General features: G+C 40.0%; 1 protein-coding gene across 10 annotated transcripts in view; it reads right to left on the bottom strand.

The window, feature by feature from the left end:
* Window positions 1-21,274, bottom strand: part of LOC121326797 (activated CDC42 kinase 1-like) — a 109,297-nt gene that overhangs the window by 3,838 nt on the left and 84,185 nt on the right. For 2 of the 10 annotated variants that reach the window (XM_041270310.1, XM_041270306.1), the window contains 12 exons: window positions 19,393-19,463; window positions 15,495-15,722; window positions 14,781-14,933; window positions 13,779-14,056; window positions 13,215-13,350; window positions 12,412-12,558; window positions 10,597-10,691; window positions 9,965-10,159; window positions 6,306-6,397; window positions 5,482-5,601; window positions 1,738-3,185; window positions 680-775 (listed from right to left, as the gene is read on the bottom strand). In XM_041270310.1, the coding sequence (XP_041126244.1) occupies window positions 680-775; window positions 1,738-3,185; window positions 5,482-5,601; window positions 6,306-6,397; window positions 9,965-10,159; window positions 10,597-10,691; window positions 12,412-12,558; window positions 13,215-13,350; window positions 13,779-14,056; window positions 14,781-14,933; window positions 15,495-15,722; window positions 19,393-19,463 (3,059 nt within the window). The remainder of the gene's footprint in view (window positions 1-679; window positions 776-1,737; window positions 3,186-5,481; window positions 5,602-6,305; window positions 6,398-9,964; window positions 10,160-10,596; window positions 10,692-12,411; window positions 12,559-13,214; window positions 13,351-13,778; window positions 14,057-14,780; window positions 14,934-15,494; window positions 15,723-19,392; window positions 19,464-21,274) is intronic. The other 8 variants (XM_041270312.1, XM_041270308.1, XM_041270307.1 and 5 more) reach the window with 8 other exon arrangements.

Below are 21,274 nucleotides of genomic sequence, written 5' to 3'. Positions count from 1 at the left end.
GTGAGTAGAATGAATAACATAATGCATTTCTGTGCATTGTGTATATAAAAATGCTTGACTGATGTTTACTTTGCAGGTGAATGACCTTGTTACATTTACAAATCAGAGAGTGTGCTACCACAGTTAGACTTTGTTAGTCACAGCACGACTTAAATTTAGAAAAAAAAAATCATTCAGAAAAAAAAGAGAGTATCCAAAGCCTTTTTATAAATTTTACTTCAAAAATGATGTAAATGAATGTAAGCTGATTTCAGGAGCTTTGTCTAATCAGTTGATCTTTCTCAACGTATACCTTGCATTTGACTTGTTTTAGAGCATTTAACAGTAACAGGAAATCCATATGGATTGCATCAACCATTTATTGTAAGGGTATGGCACTTTAAAATACTCTGACAAAATCCAGCACTGGCTTATCCTGGCAGAGTACAGATTGATCAAATCAGGCGCTAAGCATTTGATCACCCCTCCCCATCCACCTCCCCACATTAAAAATAAATAATTAAGTTAAATATTAAATGGTTTAATGGCTGTACTGAAGTGTAACAAGAGATACAGGATTTATCAAGTGCCAACAGCTTTAATTGTTTTATCCTTGTTGCAAAATATTTCCTGCAAACAACTGGATATAGTGCTACATATGTCATTCAGTTTTTTATCTATTTTCATCATAGGAAGGCACCTTGAGGTACTGCACAGCTTTCTGGACATTCCAGCAGTGGTTCTGCAGCGCTGTCTGGCACTCTGCCATTGTCACCCCATGAACAGCTTCCTGCACCTGAACACAAAACAAGAAGGTACGAGAGGAAAAGGTTTGACCTGGGACTAAAAGCAATAGCCACTGCTCAGAAGAGGTACTGTAGGTGAAATTAACACATATGCACCCGTGGCAGTGTCTTAGGAAAATGAGTTGCAATAATTAGCCTCCTTGGGCTTCGCCTCCTTGATATAGTTACTGTTTACGAATAGTTTTAATTTCCACATCTTAAAAAAAGCTTTCATTATTTGGTCAGCCAGCTGGTCTGCAGGAATTTTGAAATTATACGGATTGTAGCTTAAGGATTTTATAAGAAGATAATGAGGTACATATGGGAAAGGTAGCCCCTAAATGTATTACATTTCTCAAGCAGGGAAGCTAGAAATTTATTTTAAACACCCCTTTTATTGTGAACCACATTAGAAAACAGTTATGATAACCAAGCATCAATGTACATTCTCCTCCACTCTAAACTCTGCCTAGGGGCACATACTGTATGTTAAACAAAGAATTTAAAATCAATTTCCAAGCACTAGTTCCTTTTTTCTTGTAATTAAAATCATTTGGTCTTTTCTTATTTTTCTACTTTAAATTAGGGATATTCAGATATTTAAAACACAACTATAGAATTCCATGTTGCTGTTGCTTTCTGTTACCTAATGAAATCCTGTTCAATTATTAAATTTTATCCCAATGTTATACACTGCTTTGTGTTCACAGTCTCCCTATTATTGCCTCAAAGTGTGTGGTAGCTTCAGTCAAATCAGGCTCAGCAATGTACTGCGATCTCAGTCTTGGTTGTTACCACCGGACTCCCATCGTATTTTGTTTTGTTCTTTTGTACATAGTTTGTTTAAGATATGTACAGCACTAATATTTCTGACAGCCATATATATTTAACAGTATTCCTGAAAGAGCCTTTCAGATGCTTTATTATAAATCCCAGATTCACAAGCACTCTTATCACAGCTCTTAATACTTACCAATCTGATTTTGTCAGTAGGCCTGGCTCCCTCTGCCTTCCCGACAGACCCGTCAAAGATGAGCTTTTGCAGGCTGTATGTTGTCTTCATTGTGGTTTTGGCCCCCAAGTTGCTGTTGTTGGAGGAGAAGTTAGCTTTGAAGTCAGACACCTGGACCATTGGTCGTACTGTTGCTGTGGTAGCGCTGTGTTTGGTGGAACCGTCTTCCGGGTTTTCAGTCTCCTTAAAAAACTTCTCGTACTTGTCCAGGTAGGACGGCCTTTCTGGGAGGAGGTAGTAGTGCGTGTTGCTGACTTTTTTCCCATCTTTGACAATTGGCAGAATGCATGGGCCCTTAGTGCAGTCCTTGCCCTGTGCTTGAATGACTTTGGGCGAGGCATATTTGGGGTCCGATGCAAAGCTCTGGGTGGTTGGCATTAGCTTGCCTGGGGAGGTGGAAAGGTATGAGCCAAAGGATACTGTCGAGCAAAGGCTTGACCTTTGCTGGGGGGAGCCCACGTGGAGGCTCATGGGGCTTGGAGTTCTGGAATTGGGCTGCGATAAAGGGTCTCGAGGTGGGATCTGAGGGGGTTTAACCTCCTCGCCTCCCGAAGCCGGAGACAGATCCCCGGACCAGCGGCCGTAATCGTTCCGTTTGATGGGCCGAGGTGGGATGGGTATCCGTGGCGGGATCTGTGGCTTCCCTTCAGAGAAAGACAAGACGATTTGCTTGTGGAGCTCCAGGTTTGTGGGGCTGGGGGAGGAGGGTTGAGGTGAGACCACAGGAACGTTCAGTCTCTTCATGCACTCATGCTGGAGCTCCTCGAAGATCTCTGCAGACACTGAGAAGTTGGTCTGTTGGCTCTGCTTGCAGGGCAGAAAGAGGTTGTCCTCCAGTTTGGGCTTTCCCCCTGAATCAGTCTCTTGGACATAGCCAAAGCTGGTCTCTCCCTTCTCCTTAAGTTTTTGGAGATTCACTGTTGCATATTTGGACTTCCTGTCCAACAGCTCAGAACTGTTTATGGAAGAGACCTCTATGTCCTCCTCATCCTGGGCTACATCGTCATAAGCGGGAGGGGGAGGCAGGGGTTTGGAGTCCCAGTCAACCAGAGGTGTAGGGTGCAGGGGTCGAGGAAGGACCCCAGTAGGACTCTGGGGTGGGGTTTTGTCAAGTATTGAGTCTGCCTTCAAAGCTAATTTAGCCAGCATCGGAATCTGTATTTCCCCCACTGGTGAGGGGTCGGTTGGAGGAATCTCCTCTCCAAAGTCAATCAGAGACACCTCGTTGGTTTGGGGCCCTGCTGGCTTGCCCCCAAAACACTGCTGGTCAATTATCTTTGTGCCAGTGACCCACGCAGCTGGTTTCACCACTTTGAGACCCTTGGCTGGTCCTTGTTTTTTCAGGGAGAGTTTCTTTAAGCCTGTGGGTGTGAAATCCTCCTCCTCAGTAACAGGGTCATAGCAGGGCTCTGTTTTGTCAGACATATGAAAAGGTAGAAGTTAGTCCTTTTAGGTGAAAGCCATTTGGAAGAGACATATGCAACTTGATAAGGTTTGTGCATTTAATCCGTTTAGAGAACAGGCCAGGTGTTAACCTACGGATTACACAGAACAAGGTTTACACCTCAATCTTCTTGAATGAAAAAAAAACAGTGGTAACAAGAACCTTTTGCAAGTACTACAGAGCTAACTAAATAACTCCAGTGAATCTTACCTCAACTGTGTAGCCATAATTTGTAAGATCTCACACATTCCTATATTCAAACATCTGATAAAGTTTATTTTGATTTTTAATTTCTCTGCTGTACTTCCTGTTCATTTAAAGAAATAGTAAAAAAATAAAGTAGATAATTTACTGTTAACATGTGCTTTACACATCTAGTATATTAAAACACTGGGTAACTGAATAACATTGGTGCCACTGTACTATGCGTAGAAAAGCTTGGGTTTTGCTCTCTGATGCAGCCTCTAAATGATTAATTATTGATCTTTAACACTTTGAAAAGATAGATTAAGTACCTGCCTTAATAACATCTTAATAACAGTCATCACCATAGAAACACTGGCACAGGTTGTATTCAAATTCAAGATTAAAAAAAAGACGGAGTGAAAAGATGAGATTACTGACTTAAAATTCCCCTCAAAAAAAGTAATCTATTGAAACTGTGGAACAGAGGAGTGTAAGGTGGGTTCAATTTGTTCTTAAAAATAATTAATTAGTCTTCTTAAAATCAATCAAGAGTTTATTTAAAAATCACATTAAAAACAGGAACAAGAACAAAGAACACATGCAGCTGGTGTAATTTCTGAGCTCTGAAGACCTGTCAAAATCAGCGTTATTCAAGTCATAGCTATCATTTATCATCTGGGCAGAAAATTAAACTGCAGGTTATGAAAATAATCATCTCAAAAGTAGAACTCATGATGTATCAATAGCCAACCAATGGCTTTTAACATAACGTACGTCATTTACAGCTAGGCAATAAAATAACTGTGAGGTTTCAGAAGAGTAGAGTTGAATATAAGATAAATCAAATGCAGTTTGACATTTAATCAAACAATTTGGCTGATTTGAGGTTAAATACAATGCTTCCTCCTTCTCTGTGGTTTGCAAGCTCTTGCAAAAGGAATTCCTATTTTTGGGGACTAGCAAACACAAAAGCCAGTTTTTATCCAAATTAATAATAATAATAATAATAATAATAATAATAATAATAATAATAATAATAACACATTTTATTTATAAGTGCTTTTCAAGAATCTCAAAGTGCTGTACAAGGATATACACAAAAACACATGACAATACATAAAAACCACACAACTACAAAAATGATACTTTAAAAGCCATAATAATAATAAAAAAGTCTTTAAAACAATATTTTAAAAAGTCCACTGTCAGAGAGTCATTCTGGGCAAAGAATTCTACAGTCATGGTGCTGCACAACAAAAGGCTCTATTACCCATAGTGTGTAGCCTGGTTTTAGGTAAGATGAGTCCTGCATCAATAGATCTTAAATTGTATGTCAGAGTAAATTGAACAAAGTGCTCCTTGCAACACAACAGAACAAAGTTATAGAAAGGCAGTTTTCATTCTATGGAACTGCGAGAAGGTTTTGTATCTGCAAAACTACATGACTAAAAGGTCAGACTGTGTGATAACCAGTAAGGCCTTTAAAACCTTACAGGTGGTGGCAGTTGCTTGTATTGTTCAAATACACTGGTTCTCAAAACTGAGTCACAATTAATAGAATGAGTGAGAGCTATTTCTTTTTTACACAGTGATCCACTTGCTGTACCTAGGTATCGACAAGTATTTTTTAGTGCCAATCTGATACTTTCATGCAAATCAAATTGTGTTGTTCTAAACACCTTTTTTTAAAATGAGTTTAATAACAAACAATTCATACAGTGAAATGAGAACTAAACTCTCATCAGCTATTGAAGCCCACAAAAAAGATTTTCATTACAAGCAAATGATATAGGCACCTTACAGAAGTAACAACTATCTTAACTAGCCACTCACTATTTGTAACTGAGCACACACACTATGTTCCTCTGACAGATAAAATACTGGGAATGTTGTACAAGTGTGGTTATTTAATTAGAAAGTCAATGTTTCAATACCCCCAAAATAAAAATTTTTGTGAAATGCTGGCAGTCTGGCTTTGGGGTCAGGAGATATGTTAACAAAGATAAGGTTTGTGTTCACAGCAAACCAGGCATATCACACAGCAAGGCAATCAGGAAAGAAGGTGCACGATATACCTTTGAAGAGTGGGGCTAGAATAGAACAGAGAGGGCAGGAACAGTGCCTAAACCAGAGAGAATGGCCAGACTTACTCTTGACTAGGATCGCTGGCTGAGGGGGGCGTGGAGGGGGCTCCTCTGAAGCATGGCAGTAAGCAAAGAGACAAAATAGAAAGAACAAAGAATGAATGTGAAGAGAAGATGATGACAGTTAAACAGGTTATTGTTTTGTGCACTCCAATGGCCTAGAACAGAACATCAGTAGATAATATTTAACAGAAGAAAAAGGACCGCTGACAATGTGACTAATGGTCATTGGCGGTGAGAAAATAAAACTTTGGTAGCACTTTTTTTTAAACAATAAATACTAAATCTAGCATTAAAGGAACAATGCTAGTGTTAGACATTGAGTAGACGTTTCACTTTAGTTAGGATGGAAGGATTCAGAACTTTCATAATTACACAATTATATTCCGAATGTTAGTCACACAGCTGAAATGCTACATAACAATCATGGCCAATGTCGGTAAAGCTAGAAACAAGTAGTGTTGGTATTGTGACATAATTGCACAGGTTAGAAGACTCATTAGCCAATGAGATTGATCCCTCTTTCTTTGCCATTTTATAACTATAGTTTTGTTTCTATAGCACATCAACATAAGTAAAACTATATAATGCAGATTTTTTTATCTTCACATCAAAGCACACATCCTTTGTATAATAAGAATTAAACATGCTTATTTTAATATAGAATTTTTGCGTGTTTTGGGCAGTTCAAGATGTCACATTTTAAACTAAACTACACATAAAAAGCCATAACAAGTTGACCAGCTGTTGCTTACTTTTTGACCTTCCTGGAAGTTGAGTTGGTCTGGCAGCATTCACACCCATTCCCAGCACATCAGGTGGGTCCATAGGATTACCCAAGTACAGGCTAAAAGCAAAATGAAATAGCAATTTAAATGATTTCAATGAAATTAGTGGCCATGATATCTGCAGGCTTGCTCATCAAACTTGCGGCCTGGAGGTGAGGCCCACACTGACTAATCTCTGGCTGGCCTTGTTGAGCACCTGACCAGTACGGGGTTGCTGGAGTTGGATGAAGTGAATTATCCACAGTCAAAGATCCTCTCTAACCCAAGGGAATGCAAAGGTCAATGAAACACTCCATGTGGGTCACAAACCAGCATCAGCTACCTGGCGCAAACCAGCTTGCATTACTCACCCTGCACTTCATGTTGCAGTGCTTTTCAAAAGGGAGGCCACTGGGAAACCTACCTTCATTGATTTCACAGATACCGCATTTTTATATAGATGATCCTTTTTTTCTAAACTTGTGTCAGATTTCAAATCTTTTTTGAGGTTTTAGTCAGATTATTTAGAGCTAGAGCGATTACGGACAGGCAGGAAAGGTGTTATGCAGATGAGAGGTAAGTTAATTGTTTTACTCTAGTGACTAATGACTCTAGTGCTTGGACAGCCTTTAAATCACAGTTTTGGGGTCAGGTAGTTCAACAGAAGGGCTGCTTTGTGCAATATTTCTGTACTGTAAATGGACACCTGAGATTGTTTTCACAGAGGGAATTGTTTTATTTGTGTGCGTAACCCTCATCCCCTTTCTTTAACAATGTGAAAGCAGTCGAAAATATATATATTATATATATATATATATATATATATATCATCTGTTTTACTTTTTCCATTGACTGTCTTTCAATTACCAGGAGATCTACTAGAATAGGAAATTGTGGCTTTACAATTACTTTATGTCCAGGTAAGAATCTTCTCCCAAGTCCAGGAAAGTTCCCACACTGTCAACACACATACACTCATTTGTAACCCATAAATTGGAACCCATAAGGAACCCATGAACTCCTCCTCTAAACATACACTTCACTCCAACAAGTATTGAAACAGATAAATAAATGTATTGAACAGATAAATAAATTTATGCTATAAAAGTCTGTGTGATACACTTTTACATGCTGCGTTTTCAATGGTTTATTTGATACAATTTTTTAATTTGTGTAGGATCTTTATCTTTACAAGGTATAGCTCTGCTACCAAACGTTATTTCAATTGGAATGTTGATAACCATGGTTTTGTTCAGTGTTAAATATAATAAAGTGGTTTCGCTAAATGAGATGTTTTTCAACGGAATAACATTTGTTTATGTATTTTTTAAAGCATAAAGGTCGATTTCACCAATTCTCTGCTTGAAATGAAAAATAAAGATAAAAAAAACGGTAAACTCTTTCGAAAATAAACGTTGATAATAATCGATTTGGCAAAAAATTTAAATTGAATAGTTGCCAGCCTATATATAATGTATTGCCTCCTTCTAGTGGTGCTGGTAAATGTCATTTGTATTACAGGACAGCTTGCAACTGGATTTGGGACGGAGTCTACTTGAACATCTGTAGTAATGCAGTAGATTCTAATGCAGGACTTTAAATGAGAAAGTAGCTTCAAATTAAAATTTTCAATTACAGTCTTTTGGTTTTTACTGTAAACATTCAAGAGCTGCTCTTCAGTTCTAGTTGACCATTATAGACATATGTACAGTGGCTAGCCAAAGTATTCTTCCCCCCTTGGACTTTTCCACATTTTATTGTGTTACAACATGGAATCAAAATGCATTTAATTAGGAGTCTTTGCCACTGATTGACACAATAAAAGTCCACAATGTCAAAGTGAAAAATAAAATCTACAAATTGTTCTAAATTAATTACAAATATAAAACAGAAAATAACTGATTGCATAAGTATTCACCCCCTTTGCTATGACACACCTAAATAAGCTCTGGTACAACCAGTTGTCTTTAGAAGTCACATAATTAGTTGAATGGAGTCCACCTGTGTGCAATTAAGGTGTTTCACATGATTTCAGGTTAAATACACCTGTCTCTGGGAGGTCCCACAGTTGGTTAGTACATTTCCTAACAAAAACTACATCATGAAGACGAAGGAACATTCAAAGCAAATCCGGAATAAGGTTTTTCAAAAGCACCAATCAGGGGTAGGATATAAGAACATTTCCAAGGCATTGAATATCCCTGGAGCACAGTAAAGTCCATTATTAAGAAATGGAGAGAATATGGCACAACTGTGAATATGTCTAAAACAGGCTGTCCTCAAAAACTGAGTATCCGGGCAAGAAGGGCACTAGTCATGGAGGCCACCAATAGGCCTATGGCAACTCTAAAGGAGTTATAGTTTTCTACGGCTGAGCTGGGAGACACTGTGCATACGGCAACAATAGCCCGGGTGCTTCACAAAACTGGCCTTCATGGGAGAGTGGCAAAAAGAAAGCCATTGTTGAAAAAGACTTGCATCAAATTTTGTATAGAGGTTGCCAGAAGGCATGTGGGAGACTCTGAGACCAAGTGGAAAAAAATGTTATGGTCTGAGACCAAAATAGAGCTTTTTGTCCATAGCTAAGCGCTCTTTGGCGCAAGCCTAACACCGCACATCATTCTGAGAACACCACCCCTACCGTGAAGCATGGTGGTGGCAGCATCATGCTATGGGGGTGCTTCTCTGCTTCAGGGCCTGGAAAGCTTGTGAAGATAGAGGGCAAAATGGATGCAGCAAAGTACAGAGAAATCCTGGAGGAAAACCTGCTGAAGTCTGCAAGATACCTGGGACTTGGGAGAAGAGTCATCTTACAGCAGGACAATGACCCTAAACATACAGCCAAAGCCACACTGGAATGGCTTAAAAACAAAAAGGTCAATGTCCTGGAGTGGCCCAGTCAAAGCCTGGACCTCAGTCCAATTGAGAATATGTGGAAAGAGTTGAAAATTGCCGTTCACCAAAGGTCCCCATCGAACTTGACAGAGCTCGAGCAATTTTGCAAAGAATGGGGAAAAGTTGCAGTGTTCACATGTGCAAAGCTGGTAGAGACTTATCCAAATAGACTCATGGCTGTAATTGCTGCCAAAGGTGCCTCTACCAAATATTGACTCAAGGGGGTGAATACTTATACAATCAATTATTTTCTATTTTCTATTTAATTAATTTAGAACAATTTGTAGATTTTATTTTTCACTTTGACATTATGGACTTTTTTTGGGTTGATCAGTGGCAAAAACTCCTAATTAAATCTATTTTGATTCCATGTTGTAACACAATAAAATGTGGAAGTCCAAGGGGGTGAATACTTTTGAGAGCCACTGTAATGTATGCTAGACCATCAAGTGTCTTTATATTAATAAGTAGCAACACTGCCAGCAAAACACAATGAAACTTGATCCAAAGTGGTTAATCTAGAGGGCATGGGCTCTTACTTTCTTTAAAGACACTTTAAAGATTTCTGTTAAATATGTCTACGATGGGCAACTGGAACTGAAGAGCAGCTCCTGAGCTCAGGTGAAATAATTTTAACATAGACTTTTAACACCATTTGCGAAATTGCAATACAAATGAAATGTGAATGCAATTACTCTTAAAGCAGCCCTACACATTCAAACGTGTACAGTATATACAGAGCAGTTTCATACTCATCGATCTTGTCTGGAAACCCCCAGCAGCGCTGAGGGTTCGTGTCACCATGCCCTGTGTGGATGAAGCTGTTTTTAAGGGGTCGGCTGATGTCTTGGGCTGACAGTCCTGCCACGGAAGTCACAGTGTTTCGGGGGAACTGGCCCACCTTCAGGGTGCGCTTATTCTGACCCCTCCACCAGTAATTTTCAGCCCTGGTTACAACGGTAAAAAAAAGTAGCTTTGGCCACCGCGATCACAAATGACAGAACATGTCATCTACATAGAAAATGAATGTCAACGTCAAATATGCAACTCTCATTATGGAAATTAACCACCACTTCATTTACCGTAACTCACTTATACATGTTTAGTAAAGATGGCTGCATTGGTTAGGAATTTACTGTATAGCACATTCCCACCTGCATAATAAAACCAGTCAGTACATCTCAGCTCGTTTCAATAATTCACAATAGGTCTGTCTACCTCTGGTTCCATCTGCAGTCTACAACCCAATCAAGTGGCTTTTATGAAACGATAAGGACCAATATTGTACTGGGAGTGGCAGAAGGGGACACATTTCAAAATGGCTTTGTCTCAGATGTATTGCTGTAACTTACTGGAAAGGTTGGTTTCAAACCCCTTGACCTACCTGCCTTCAATGATTGTAATGACATCGTTCATCTGAATAACCAGTTTGTCCGGTTCCTCAAAATCCTGCAGCGCCCGCACGTCTGTTGGCATAGTCTGTAGAGAATAAACAAACAGGCTTTGGTAGGAATTGAAACAAATTCCTTCACCTCAGCTGTAGCAAGAAGTCATTTTAAAAGCAGACAAAACATACAAAAAGGATAAATGTGGTGAGCCTGGGGGGGTATTTAAAGATTGCAAACTTTCTAGAAACATTTTCAATGTAAACTGAGTCAAGTAAGGCTATTTTTTACATACTGTAAAACTGCACTACCAGGTACATGTGTGTGGCGTGTGCATATACACAAGGACATGTGCATGTGCTTGTATGTGGGAGAAAATAGTTGAAGAGAAATAAATACAAGCAACAACATACTGAAATTCAATTTACAAGGGTTCATTATTGTTATCACCACAAGAGACCATGCTGTTGTATTAAAAGCTCATTTATAAGTGACAGTCCCTATGTCTTTAATTTTCACATACTGGATCTTTAGCTAGGGGGTGTTTAAACACAGGCACAAGAGGCAATATAAAACCAAAAGAAGTAACTGCATTATCACAGAGTATAGAATATACCCAAGCCTCAGAAAATCAGAGATTATTCAATGATGGCAATACATATTAAGTGAGATTGACTAGACATATTTAGTTTGGTCAATGTCCTTAAAGGAGAAATTGCAGGATTTAGAAATCTACCACCTGCTTACAATGTGTCCTGACTTGTTGCTTTTGGTGCTTTACCAATGGTGGTTTAATGTTTTGATCTGAAAAGGTCAGAATTACAATGGTTATTTGTTACAAAGATGGTGGTAGTGGGTCACTTCAGACCAGAACCAGTAGCCAACACAGAATAAACAGAGAAGTGAAGTTTGGTGAAGCTAAGCACTTGGTTGCGCTCAGCATTTAATAAGTAAACAGACAGCGAATAAAAAGGTAACAAAACACTGACACCAAAACAGGAAACTGCACTTGCGGCCAAAATAAACAGACAAACAAAACGAGCAGACACTAACAAAACAGGGTGGACTAACGCTACACAAAACAAGTACGGTGCTGGTCCTTCCAGCACTCGTAGCAACTGATATCGGTTACTTTACGTTTCTCCTCTCTTTCCACTCCCGAACACACAACTCTGAGTGAGTGAAAACATGCTGCTTTTATGCAGCTGTACCAAGACCAGATTGCTAATCAATGATTCAATTGGAGGCTCGGTACAACTGCATGTGAATTAATAAAGTGCAATTCCCTGTGCTCGCACATTATTACATTTTACCTGCATGTGAAGTGCTGGGCAATCCTCATGCCTAAATACAAATATACATTTTAAGCCACTCGTGTTACACAGACCCATTTATATCCTGTGTACCAGTGTCTATACACCAACATTAACACACTACATGTAACACACATAAACAAATAAATAGTCCAGGGGCAGGGCACTTTGCCACAGTATTACACATACTTATTTTGTAATAATGAAACAGTGCCAAGTATAGATGTACTCCTCTAATAAATTGTTCCAAACAGTAGTGTAATGTTATCATTGTTTCTTAATCCAGTAATTTGACCTGATTCCATAACGGCTATAGTTTGAATTAACAGTGTTGCTAAACCCACTGCACTGGGCCTTTGGTGTCATATTTGCTAATCTCCACAGGTTACCTGTTATCTACAAGCTGCTGGAAACCCAGACAATTATTATAAGAACTACTGTATATTTTTTAAATAAATAAAATACCTATTCCCTCTATTCTTTTTGACCCTTGACCCTCACCTCCACTAAAAACTCTCGGAGTGCTACAAAGGTAGGCCGGTCATCAGGTTTCTGTGCCCAACATTGCAGCATCACGTTGTAGATATCCTGGGGGCAGTCCTCGGGTTTGGAGAGCCTCTCTCCCTCCTTGTCAATCTTATGGAGAATCTGTAAAGGGTCAAAACAGTGTCAGTGCTTTATTTCATTTATGATATCAGGATCACAGAAGAAGGTTGCCTGTAGTTTTAACACCACCTGGCTTGACTATTTCTAGTTTGGTTTGTAACATGCATATCCCTTGTCAAGGATATTATCACATTACTGTTGTCATTAATGTAAAAAAGTAGATGACCTCCAGTCAAAACATGTGCAATAACTATCCTTCATAAACTTGACCCATGAGAGGCCAAAACTCAAAAACAGGTGCTCTTATTCTAGACACATACCAACAACAACTTGGAAACACCCACATCATAATTAATCACAAGCTACAGCTATAACAATGTGGCATGTTCACCACATGAAATAGGGAAAAGCTTGGCAGTTTCAAACATCAGCTTGCTACAGCCAGCTGACATTTCTTTCTACCACATAGTTTGTATCAGATGGAAATTGTCACATTAAGATTAGTGTAACTGTTCATTTGTTCTTAGGTAGCTATAATTATTAAACAAATATATGATGGTGTATGGCAATAAACGGACTTCAAAGCATGCATTGTACTGAGACATAAAGGTTAGTGCTATTGAGCAGGTTGACAGTAAGTTTAATAATGTACTGAGGATGTGTAGAACTTGTATATACTGTATATTTATTTATTATACACTGGTAACCTGGCTGCCATTGAGTCCTAGCCAGGGCTCCTGTCCATATGTACACATCTCCCAGAGTGTCACACCAAACATCCAGGTGTCACTCGCATGTGAAAAAGTGCGGGTCTTTAGGCTCTCCGGGGCACACCTGCAAAACAAACCATGAAAGATGTGCTAACTAGGCTTTACATTGAACTATTTTTATTAGCTTTAGCATTATTACAGTCCACATATAAATGTTGGTAAATTCCACACACTCAACCATTGTACAAGATGAGCCTATTTTTCATTTGAACTCTCTCTCATATAATATATCAAATAGAAAAATCCAAGGAAGCGTGGAAAAAAAATCAATATCAAGCCTCTCACCTAAAAGAATTGGGAGTGGTTTATCTGATTGCTTCAGCTGACATGAACTGTTAAACATAAATCTGATATGGTGGGTTACACTGACTCTTTTGTATCCGGTGCTGCCATCTTCTTCTGGTTGTTCCTAATATATATTATTTGTATTTAAAAGTAGACATAAACAGGCTGTATTCACTCTGGGTTCAGCAGGTTTACCACGGAGCTTACCATGCAAAGGGGACCTTGCGGTGTTCCTGCATGACGTAGTGATCATCATTCTTGGGCAGTGCCCTCATAAGTCCGAAGTCACCTATCTTTACCAGTTCATTAGAGGCTAGTAGGATATTCCTGGCAGCCAAGTCTCGGTGGATGAATCTCTTTGACTCCAGGTAGGCCATGCCATTGGCGATCTGGATGGCATACTGGCACAGGGTTGATATTAAGAAATGTCCCTGGTTCTTTCTCAAACGGTCCAGCATTGAGCCCAAAGGTGCCAGTTCAGTTACCTGGTAAACAAGCACGATACAGTAAAATACGATGTTAGTAACAGCCAGCTGTTAATACAAAATTTAAACTAACAGAATCAGGAAATCGTAGATCTCCATAACCAGCATCCCCGTATGTCCAATTACAAAATCTGATTCCTCATTTTATCCCCAGATTCTGGTAAGTGTAACATATATAAGCAGGAGATAATAACTACATATTGCACAAGAAAATACCTAAAAGCATGTCATTAAAACCGACAGCACTACTGTATTTCTTCATGTATTTCTCTTGACCACTAGAATAACACACAACTAATTCTTTCAATACTAAATAAATCTACAGAAGACTGACTGTCGACTACCTGTAGATGTGCAGCAATCAAACTTGTACAAGACATTCCAAGCATACAAAATTCCAAGTGGTTTAAAAATATAGTGCACAAACAGCAAATAATTATTAGCAAGTATGTTCACAAATCAGCAACAGGCATTAACTTATTAATTTTTTTCAAGTGGCAACTAGACTTTCTGTTTGCATTCTGTTCTGTGGGAATTGTATTAGGACAGTGTTGTGAAAAGGTGAACAGGGTTAATAAAGTCTGGAAAGCTAAACTATTGTGATAATATAAAAGGTAAGACAATATTTGTTTGTTTTTTATTTAATTTGGTTGTTACCCTGGCCTCACATATGAGTATAACAGTGCAGTTAGCATGTGTATTGTTTTAATATGTTTCCTCTTACCATTTTCATGGGGTGTGTGAGAACCACACCATACAGGCGGATCAGGTTCTGGTGGTCAAGGGAGTGCATGGCATTCACTTCCCGGATGAAGTCATCCAAGGTGTCTGGCTGGTTGAGGACATCAGTTTTCAAGCATTTCACAGCAACATTCATCTAATAATACAGCAGTGAACAACACAGCCAAATAACATCAAGGGAAATGGGAACTGGTTTTAACTTTGAAATATTTACATGTATTTAAACAATGCACTTTGTACAGTTTATTTATGCATTTCTGCTAATATGGAACAATCTTTTGCAAAAGAAAAGTAATATATTAATTCTAGTAAAAGCCTATTAAAAAATATTAAGGACACTACATGATCTTTTCTCCTTGTCATCTCTTATAAATTTTTGCCACAATTTTGAACTTCTCCCATGATTTCTACCATAGTTTGTCTCATTTTCTAATAAGCTTTACAGTACCTCTCTGGGCTTCACAGTGATTATCTATGCTTTACCATGCCTAGTTACAATTTGCTATGGTGTTACTATGATTAACTTTTGTAAGGCATACTACAGTAAAACGATGGATTTTGTGAAAAACAATATTAAGTAAAAGTCTTTTTGATGCTTTCTAAACCAAATGGAAATCCTGAACTACTGCTTTTAAAGGAGATGGTTGCCACTGTTTCAGTATTCTGTTTTCTCTTGGTTAAAGGCAGAGCCACTTACCACGTTCCCCGTGGGCGCGAACCACTCTCCGCGCTTGACAACCCCGAAAGAGCCATCTCCCAGCTTCTCGAAGAGCGCCAAGTCCTTCTCGCTGATCAGGCAGGTGAGAGCCTGCTGACTCTCCTGGGGGGGTGGGGTGCACACCTTGCGGAAGGTGGAGGCTGGCTGAGGCTGGAACTCTGAGTCAGGCCGCTTCCCGCTGAACACCTGAGGAGTGCGAGACAGAGGCTGCAGCTGAGAGTAATTCCATGTGCCTCGCCAAAACCAGGTGCTTGCCATAGCTGTGGTTGGGGAGCCTACTATCTTTACTTGTTTTGCTTTGTAATCAAATATGCTTTCTTACACCCCCCAATGACACTGTCTTAAGTGTGATAAACAAGGGATTGACTAAAGATTGTGGTGTGACCGCTGGTAGTCCACAATATATTCTGCATGTGGGTTGAGCACTGTGACAGAACAGGCATATTAATTAAACCAATCAACACTCTAGTTGCCTTCCACTGCAGCAACGTTCTCTAATAGCTGGAATGAAGGGAACCAGGGATTGAGGAAATGCTCCCATGCGACCGAGCACACCTCACCTCATTGATATTGTGAACATTTAGTGTTATTTAATGGGCTACACCAACCTTTTGTATGTAAAATGATTAATTTAAGAATGTCATGGTTTACTAAATTGTAATTGGTGAGGCCACTCCCTGAAGTGGTTTGCTGCATTGATAAGTTGTCAATATCAATGAAAGCCCAAATTGTGATGATATACCATAACTTAAAATACACACACCTGACCATCAATAATTCTTGGGTGATGTGACTAGTGTAATGTAATTTTTCATGGAACGGCCCTTGTGTATTTTTTTTTTTTCTATAAACAGGTCCGTTATTCCTTTTGCAATATATTTTATCAATGTAGTTTCTCTGAAAATAAAACAATATTACAAAGACAGGCAGAATGCACAATATTCTGTATCAATGTAAGTGCTTTGCTTGAACAACACGAAAGGCTCTGAACTCTAAAACCTAATAAATCAGATCTCAGAGAGCTGGCCTTCATGTTAAAACAAGTACTGATAAGATGAATCACTGTTACAAAGTGAATAGTATCTGTATTTCAAATGTTTCTTTGTAACGGGTACCCTGTCTGTAAGAAAGCGTAAGGATCCATGTACTGAACAGTCTGCAGGGTGAGCCGATGCAGTCCCAACAGATGGAAGTGTTGAGGTGCCGGCTGACTGAAAACAGAAGCAAATACACAAACCACTAGGTGACACTGCCATTGACCCACTTGGCTTGCTTAAAAAGGGGGTCCCCCCTCTAAGCATTATCTGAACAGCACTTAACGTGTTGCTATTTCAAATTATGTCTAATGGCTTGTGACAAAGTGCCCCGCCCCTGGGCTATTTATTTGTGTTGTATGTTACGTGTAGTGAGTTAATGTTGGTGTACAGTCATTGGTACATGGGATATAAACGGGTCTGTGTAACACAAGTGTTTAAAATGCATGTTTGTATTTAGGCACGAGGATTGCACAGCACTTCACGTGCAAGTAAAATGTAATAATATGTGAGCATGGGGATTTTCACTTTATTCATTCACGAGCAGTTGTGCCGAGACTCCAACTGAATGACTGATTAGCAATCTAGTCTTGATACAGCTGCAAAAAAGCAGCATATTTTCACTCACCCGGGGTTGTGTGTTTGGGAGTGGAGAGCGGGTGTGGACAGCAGAAAGTAAAAACGAAAGTAAATAATTGTTTTGACCGTGTTTGTTTGTCTGTTAGTCCACTGTTTGTTTAAGTGTTAGTCTGTTTTGTTTCATCTCTTTATTTTGGCTAAAGTGCTGTGTCCTGTGTTTTGTATGTCTTGCAACCTTTTATTTTGTGCTTGTTTAATTATTAAATGCTGAGCGGTAACGATCGCTCAGCTTCACAAAACTCCACCTGTTTATTTTGTGTTGGTTCCTGTTTCTGGTATTGCATCACCCACTGCAGCCATCTTTGTGACATGGCTATACTAGTCTTTTGTGTGACAGTCTGTCTTCAGATACTACTGCTTCAGTAGAGAGAGTTCTTCAATTTAAGACTAAAAACATTCCAGAAATATTCGAAACTGGTTATATATTGATAAGATCATTTTGAAAGAAGCTTGTTGTCCCAGCAGCTAAAACAGCTTATGTGGAATGTCCTGTAAACATACTGGATTGTGAGTATTGTGCAGCACTTTCCAAGAAAAGGTCACTGTGGCAGGAAGCAAGCAGTCCCTGAACTATTCAGTAGGTCCCACAGTATAGAGCACTGAAAGCACATCTATTTTTAAAGCAGAGGCACTGAAGGATGCAGTGGTGATAACATAAGGCCGGCTTCTTGCTAGGTGTGAGAAACAAAATACGTGCAGTGCATTTTGATAAAGGTGCAGTGTGGCTCCCCCAGCTGCAGGCTGCAGTCTGCTGGTTCAGTTTGAAGCTGTCCTAGACCCTTGCCAGCAACTTAAACAAACATGTGTAATTTTAGAAACCTATCAAATCGCCTCACTTCCTGATTGTCTGTACCGCTGCCAGTCATGGGGGACGCTGCAATTAGAAGCCTTTCACACAGTTCATCTTCGGCCAAAAATAATAAAGCCTGAGAGTGCAAAGGGTTATATTACTACAAACCAGAGGAGTGAAAAAGAGCGTACAGGGAGCAGAACAAAATGTTAAGCCAAAAGGCAGATTCTTTGGTAGTTCTCTTGCCTTCTATTTTTTTATTCTACCCAAATCATCTTTAGAGATTCCAGAGAAGCAGATTTAACCAAAATTGTTTAATGACTGCTGCTGGTGAAACATTCCTAAGCTAAAGAAAGGCTGCCATTCATCAGAGATATCCCTCTAAAATTACACCCTTTACTGCATATAGCTGCTGCTATTCTAGACATGTACTCTATGTCAGTAATATGCATCCTCCACCCCGGCTGTAAATTTAAAATTATAGCTATCAATTTGATGACCGTGACATATAGGAACAGTATAACAGAACATTATAGAATAAGAATATTTTTCTCTTTCAACGCAGTGATTCTCCACACAGCTCAGGGACCCAAGGCTCAATCAGCATCTTTTTTAAAATAGAGAACCTGAGAGAAGATGTCTGCAGGATACTGGCCTCTGGAGGACAAAGCCAGCCCTGCAAATCTCCACCCCCAAGCTCACTTGGCGTCTGGCCTGTAGGGGACGCTGCAGTGCGGTGAGGAGAAATTTCACAAGTTTCATGACAAGTCAATAAGCAGTTCTCCAAATATAAGCAATAATGTACATACAGCATGTACTGTAGCATGTTTCACAGAGGATTCCACCTCTGGAGGGGCATAATAACAACCCACACAGTACACTTGCTACACTGTTCAGATTTGTGATTTGAATACTGATTGCAATCTGCCTTGTCAAATGCCTTTATTTTATGTTTTATAAAATGACAGACCATTGTAAATGATTTATACACATCATAAAATGGTGATATTGAAATGTATGCATAACTTTAAAGCTAGTGGGTAAACTGCTCCTCTCTTGTAAAATGCTGTGAATTCATGAATGGTACCTCAACAATGGAGCCATTCTTTGAGACAAATGGAGAACATTTTAAGCAATAATACAATGACATTTACAGCGTTCTGCCATTTGGTAATGTGCAGCACCTCTGGTGCCTTCACCCAAGTTGCACTGCTCTGAGGCAAATGGTTAAAATGAGGTGAAAAAACAGTTTTTTGGTATATGTGTGTTCTCTAATGATGTATATATTTCCAGGTTAGGAATTAGACAGTGTGGTGACTCCAGAGTCCAAAACTGTTGGTAACTAAAGTTACATGGGTGTTAAGGTTAGGGTATGTTATGTTTTTTTCCAGAAAGATTATAAACTAGTAAGTACCTTGCTCATCCAGGACTTGCGTTTGCACAGAGCTCTCCTTCTTTTGACTGCCTCCCACAGCCGCCTCTGCCCTAAAGTTAGATACATAAACACATGTATAAATAAATCCTGTACATACATAAATACATACACACAAGCATACTTTCAAATCTGTCAACTTCTGCATGCACTAACCTCATTAAAACTGGGAATTTTTTTAGAAATCATGAAGTTGGACAAGTTTGTAAGTAAAGAATACTAAAAATATACTAAATATTGCCAACCTTTAACTCTTTCTATTAAAGCTTCTGCAGTAGAATGAGTTTACAGCCGTTTTAAGTGATTTCAAGGTTCTCTCTTCAGTTCTCCCTAGCTGTGCTGTAAAGCTGAAAAGGTTAACCCCTCCCTAAGGTACAATGGTTCTTTAACAAGAGATAATGGTAGCACAGGGCAGCTTCTGTACAATGGTGTTTTGCTTCCCTGCACTTTATAATACTTTCCATATGTTTTATTTTACTGTTATATGTGTTTCCATTTTAAACACCTCCCAACTCCAAAGACCAATGATGTTGAGATACTGAAATAAAGTTAAGTTAATTAAGTAAGAAGATAGGTGACCTTCTGGCAGAAGAAACCAAAAAGGTCCATGTGACGGAGAGCGAATGAATCCGAATCAAAAATCTCCCTCTCGACCAGTGAGGGCACTGTACAAAAGGAGCTGCGGGCTTCCTACTGAATGGTTGGGCAGTTCATCCTGGGGACAGTCGGGAGCCGGCCATTCAGGAAGAGGGCGGCGTTACGGTACCTGGAGTCATCGCCCTAGTACGGTGAGCGAAGTTTCAGTCATGAATTGGAGGAGACGTGATTGAACTAGCTATCGGAGGGGGCGGGGCTTAGGGTACTTTAGGGGGACGTGACGCCGTAATCGGCTCCTTTGTTGTGGTTAATGGGAGGAGACAAGGACGGAATCTTGAATGAAGTGTGGGTTCATTGAGGAGTATTGTGTTTGTTTTGCCAGACGGCTGATACGAAGCTGGAGCTGCAGCAAGAAGCCCGGATCTGAACGCGCACGAGCACCAGCACTCAGAGCACCGCACCTGCACCAGAGCACCCAGTTTGGAGACGTGTTTTTGTGTTTATTATTTCGGGACTTCAACCCCTTTGTTTTGTAGCTGGTAATATCCATTGCTGGGTAGAACCAGCTTTATTATTTTGGGTCCAGTTTTCACTGGCAATACCCATTGCTGGGTAGAGCCAGCTTTATTATTTGAAACCCGGTTTAAAAAGGGCATTAAAAGAAACCTGACCGGTAGACTTTGTGTTTGTCCTTTGTTGGAGCACCTCAACTCACCTATACACCGGAGCACTACAAACCACTTTGCCACAATTGGTGTCAGAAACGGGAGCCATGGACATGGCTGCGCTAACCACGCTGCTACAGGCACTGGAGCACAGACGGGAGATGGAGGATAGACAGAGGGAGGAGAGAAACACGGCGATGATCGAGAGGGTCGGTCCTGGAAATGCACCCCGAACTCCAGCAGTACCCGTGATGGCGCCTCTCAATACACGGGCGCAAAAGATGACTGCGGAGGATGACCTGGAGGTGTACTTGGTTGCCTTCGAGCGGTTGGCCACCACTGCGTCATGGCCGAAGGAGTACTGGGCCAGCCAACTGGGTCCCTGTCTGATCAGGGAGGCTCAGGCAGCATATCAGGCCATGACCAACGAGGAAGCTAGTCAGTAAGACCTGGTCAAACAGGCCATCCTCCGACGCCTCAATATCACGGGGGAGACACATCGGCTGCGGTTACGGGAGTATCGGAGGCCTCGGGAGACCAGCCCCAGGGTGGTCGCACAAAAACTTTGTGACCACATGGTGCACTGGCTCAACCCGGCAGAA

Source organism: Polyodon spathula, chromosome 14 (genome assembly GCF_017654505.1).
Source record: "Polyodon spathula isolate WHYD16114869_AA chromosome 14, ASM1765450v1, whole genome shotgun sequence".
In the NCBI taxonomy this organism is placed as follows: domain Eukaryota; kingdom Metazoa; phylum Chordata; class Actinopteri; order Acipenseriformes; family Polyodontidae; genus Polyodon; species Polyodon spathula.
The sequence above is the reverse complement of the archived record's forward strand: the minus strand, read 5'-3'. Positions and strand labels throughout refer to the sequence as shown.